The sequence below is a fragment of the Egretta garzetta genome, unplaced genomic scaffold, assembly GCF_000687185.1.
Source record: "Egretta garzetta isolate BGI_Z169 unplaced genomic scaffold, ASM68718v1 scaffold1477, whole genome shotgun sequence".
Taxonomy (NCBI): domain Eukaryota; kingdom Metazoa; phylum Chordata; class Aves; order Pelecaniformes; family Ardeidae; genus Egretta; species Egretta garzetta.
In genome coordinates, this window is record NW_009260369.1 from 25,290 (window position 1) to 29,293 (window position 4,004).

At 37.2% G+C, this 4,004-nt stretch overlaps 1 gene segment (V, D, J or C); it reads right to left on the reverse strand.

Moving 5' to 3' along the window:
• The window catches only part of LOC104130042, a 28,109-nt gene that overhangs the window by 3,427 nt on the left and 20,678 nt on the right, over window positions 1-4,004 (reverse strand). The window contains 1 exon segment of the C gene segment in view: window positions 1,762-1,818. Coding sequence covers window positions 1,762-1,818 — 57 coding nt within the window.

Here is a 4,004-nt window from a genome sequence, read left to right on the forward strand (position 1 = left end):
TGGAGACAATGAAAAGTGAATAGGATTGGAATTTGGTTCAAAAAAAATTCTTGTGCCTGTTCCAGAAAGTGTGACCTTTCTCTCATCCATGTGCTGTGTCATATTGTTAGTCCCACAGCTCCAGGAGCAGTTAGAGTTATAATGCAGAGTTTGTATAAAAAATTGATTTGAAGGGAAGAACACCCCAAGGCCTATGAACTTGATGTCCATGGACAAATCTTCTTTTTGATTTGAAGGGAAGAACACCTATGAACTTGATGTCCATGGACAAATCTTCTTACAATCTTCCTTAGATTAGTGCAATAACCTTTAGTGGTAGTCCCTTAGCATTAACATACCAACAAACATTAAAGCATGAAAAATGTGCCCTAGAACTGGAGTTTTGAAAGAATCTATAAGATGCTAACAAGTTTTCACAGGATTTGGGATCCTTACTCTCTCATGCATCTTTCAGAAGAGTTACTCTGAAATTTTTAGGTGTGTTTTTTCACTTTTGAAATAATTTCAGAGTTGATTTCCCAATTCCAAGCAACATACATGAAATACAAAAGCTTGACAACTGCAAAAGCCTGAATTTCAGCTACACAGCAGCAGCCTTCTCTGGGAATTTCTTATAAGATATACAAATAATAAAATAAGATCACTTAAACTTGAAGGGGTTGTCTTTTAAGGAAACAGTTGGTCTCAAAATAATTTAGTAGCCAACAAATCTCTATGATATCATGATTTTTTTTTAAAATAAAATACCTTTGCCCTCAGGTCATAGGTGGAGAAACTAGGGCGATTCCACATACCAATGTCAGGACAAGATTAGTGACATGAATTATAACAAAACCATGAAACTGAAGGGGATCATCTAGCATGCTTCCTTGCCAAAAAGGTCTCATCTTAGACATCTCAAAAAATATTTACATGCCCAATGTGACAGGAGCATCCTGATGGGTATCTTTGCTAAAGAGAGGTGTATTAGGCTTTGAATTTTGCATGGCATCTGCCTTGCAGTTTGGTCAAGAGATCCCTCATGTCTAACATTTTGTTCATCACAGGGTATTTTGTCAAGGTTTGATCAAGGGGCTCTGATTTTACTCTCTTTCCCCACTGCCCATACCCCAATACTGAGGAACTGAGGTGAAAGCCACGTAGTACTCTGCCATAACTTCATGGGTTGGCTCGACTAATAAAACATGCACAACTCCATGCTTATCAACACCTACAGCAAACAGATACCAAACAGGAATCAAACATTCATTGATTTCACTTGACCTGTTCAGTTTAACCCAAACTCTGAACAATTTAGTGAGATTAAACTAGTACAGAAATGTTGCATAAGATTCCATTTCATGCTTTTGTACATTATCCTTCTCTCTTTTCAGTGCTGTCTTTCTAACCCTGACAGAATAGAAAGTCTTAGGAACTTAAACATTAACCTCCACAGAAACTTTATTTCTCTTTGGACTGTCCAAGCATGACTTTAAAACCTAACAATTACTATGAAAAGCTTATTAAGATGCCTGAGTAAGTGGACAGATGTTAGGTCCCAAGAATAATACAGCACGATGGCAGGAGTGGATCAGCATGTTTTTTATACTCAAATTGTCTAATTGCATATAACGATGTTATACATAGAAAGCCTAAGGTCTAATTAGTGACTTTAAAGCATGAGGCAGTGGCTGCCTGAATTTTAGGAGGAAGAAAAGAAAAAAAAAGTGAAAATCCAAACAATAACAACTCAGAAAATGTTAATACATAAAGAATACCTACTTGGTTCCACAGTCAGTTGAGTCCCCTTCCCGAAGACAAGACCAGCAGTAACACACAGTTAAAACGCATAAATCAAAAAGCTCATTTTCCTATTCCTCCTACATACATTTCCTTTCCAGGTGCTGTAACATAGGTTTGCCAGTGCCTCTTAGTCCTGTGCATTCTTTGTTATCTGAGAAGATCTTTAGAGGCTTTTCATGTTTTCTGATCACCAGTATTTCTAAACAGCTGGTATACAATGAAGCTGCTTCTCTGGCATAACTCACTAGGTAAAACCCCCAGTGAGAACAAATGTACACTGTGCAGTTGTAGTTAATAAAGCAGAATTATTTCTTTATCAGACCCCAGAAGTCCCACTATGAATTCCTACAACTGCTTGCTTTTGGGAGGGATTTTTATATTACATTCTGGCAGGAGCATTTTATTAGTACAAATAGTTGTACTTCTTGTTCCCTTTAATCTTACAAAGTCATGGGAAGAGCTATGTATCCTATAATGTTATGGGCCTTAGTTTTCTTAATGAAAGTTTTATCTAGAATAAACAAAAGCAAAGCAAAGCAAAACCCTTATCTGTCCTTAACTGAGCCCTGAAGAGGAGAGTATGCCTTGAATATCCTATAGTGACTACTAATGCACGTTTTCTACATAATTTTGTGTTTGGGGATTCTCAAAAGACTTGGGTAATAAAGTATGTCAGTTCTTAGCGCCTTAAAATGTATGTTAGTATCTCCCAAAGAAATCCAAATTTAGGAACAAAAGGGTCAGGTTGTGCAAATTCTGGAAATTTTGGCTTCAACATATTAAGTATTTCAACAGACACTGGGTGACTTAGATGCTTAAGGCCTAATATCTTTTACTGTCAAACATAATCCTAAAGCCTTTGTGCATCTTTGAAAATGTGATCCTACCCTTAGCTAGAAAAAGAGATATCATTGAACAGCATGGAAACTTCACTCAACTGAAGTTCCATGTAATTTTGCATCAGGATATCAGACAGGATAGATAGGCAGGAAAAACAGAGAAAGAATGATTTAAAGTGTTTCAGGATAGAGGAGAAGAAAAGGCTAATACCTTTCTTTTGTCAAATTAATTGTGCTCTAACTCAAATTGTGGGAAAGTCAGTGAAGATGTTTTAGTAATGTGAGTAATGAACTGTAAAAGTTTTCATACACCAGGAATATCTTGTTATAGTCAATGAGCTGTATGCTACCTTCAGTGGATTAGAAACAAACCTTTTCTTGTCAGCAGAAGAACCAACACACTAAACTTTTTTAAAAAACAGAAGACCCTGTCTGTGAGAAAAAAAAAGCATCATATCAGGATTTCTGTAAATGCCTGAAATGGCAACGCCATTGCTCAGTTGTCCACCTGCCAGCTCTTAGACTGTTTTGTTGGTCATTTTTTCTTGCCAAATTCTAATAGTCTCTATGGGATATTTTACATCTCTCTCTTTTTTTTTTTTTTTTTGACAAATACCATCCTCAAATCATTATTGAGTGATGTTAAATTAATGGAATCTGGCAGTTTCTTCTGGCCCTACATTTACAACTGAGGATTCTCTGGTTGAAAAGAACAGATCTTTCTTTAGAATGATACCTTTGTATTTCTTTGTCCCCTTGTAATTGGGGGTGGGTTTATATTGTTCCAAACCAGACATTTATTCCCATGCAAGAAATCCTGCAGACCTGGACAGATATTAGACAACACCTAATGGAGCCTCATGCCCTTCTGGAATGAGTGCAGGATGTTTTAGGTACATAAAATTACAGAGGATATTTTTGCAGCACTTTAAAGACATGCAGATCCTGAATGCATCGTAACTAGTCTTAAGGTATGCACCTGGGTATTTAGGATAACAAAGATCAACCTAACAAACTCCCTTGCTGCCCCAACATTCACACTCCCACAGAAAAGCTTGGGGTGACATCCACCTTTTTTTGTACATCACGAAATTCCAAATAAAGATAGGAAGAACTAAGGCTTGTTATAATCCCTCCTCACCACAACTGCATTTTCAAAGCCTAGGCAACTTGGTGGCCAATTTTTATTCAGTCTAAGTGGTCTTAGATAAAAAGCAGCTCTGGAAATTTGAGGATATTTAACATCCTTCCTCCTCTGTGTCCATGCCAGTGGAATTACTTACCTGGTGGCACTATGAGCATGGTGCCAGTGTCAAAAACTAAGTTCTCATACCAGAGAGCTAAAGATGTGTCTCAAAACTTCTCTCCACTGTCAGTTCTTCA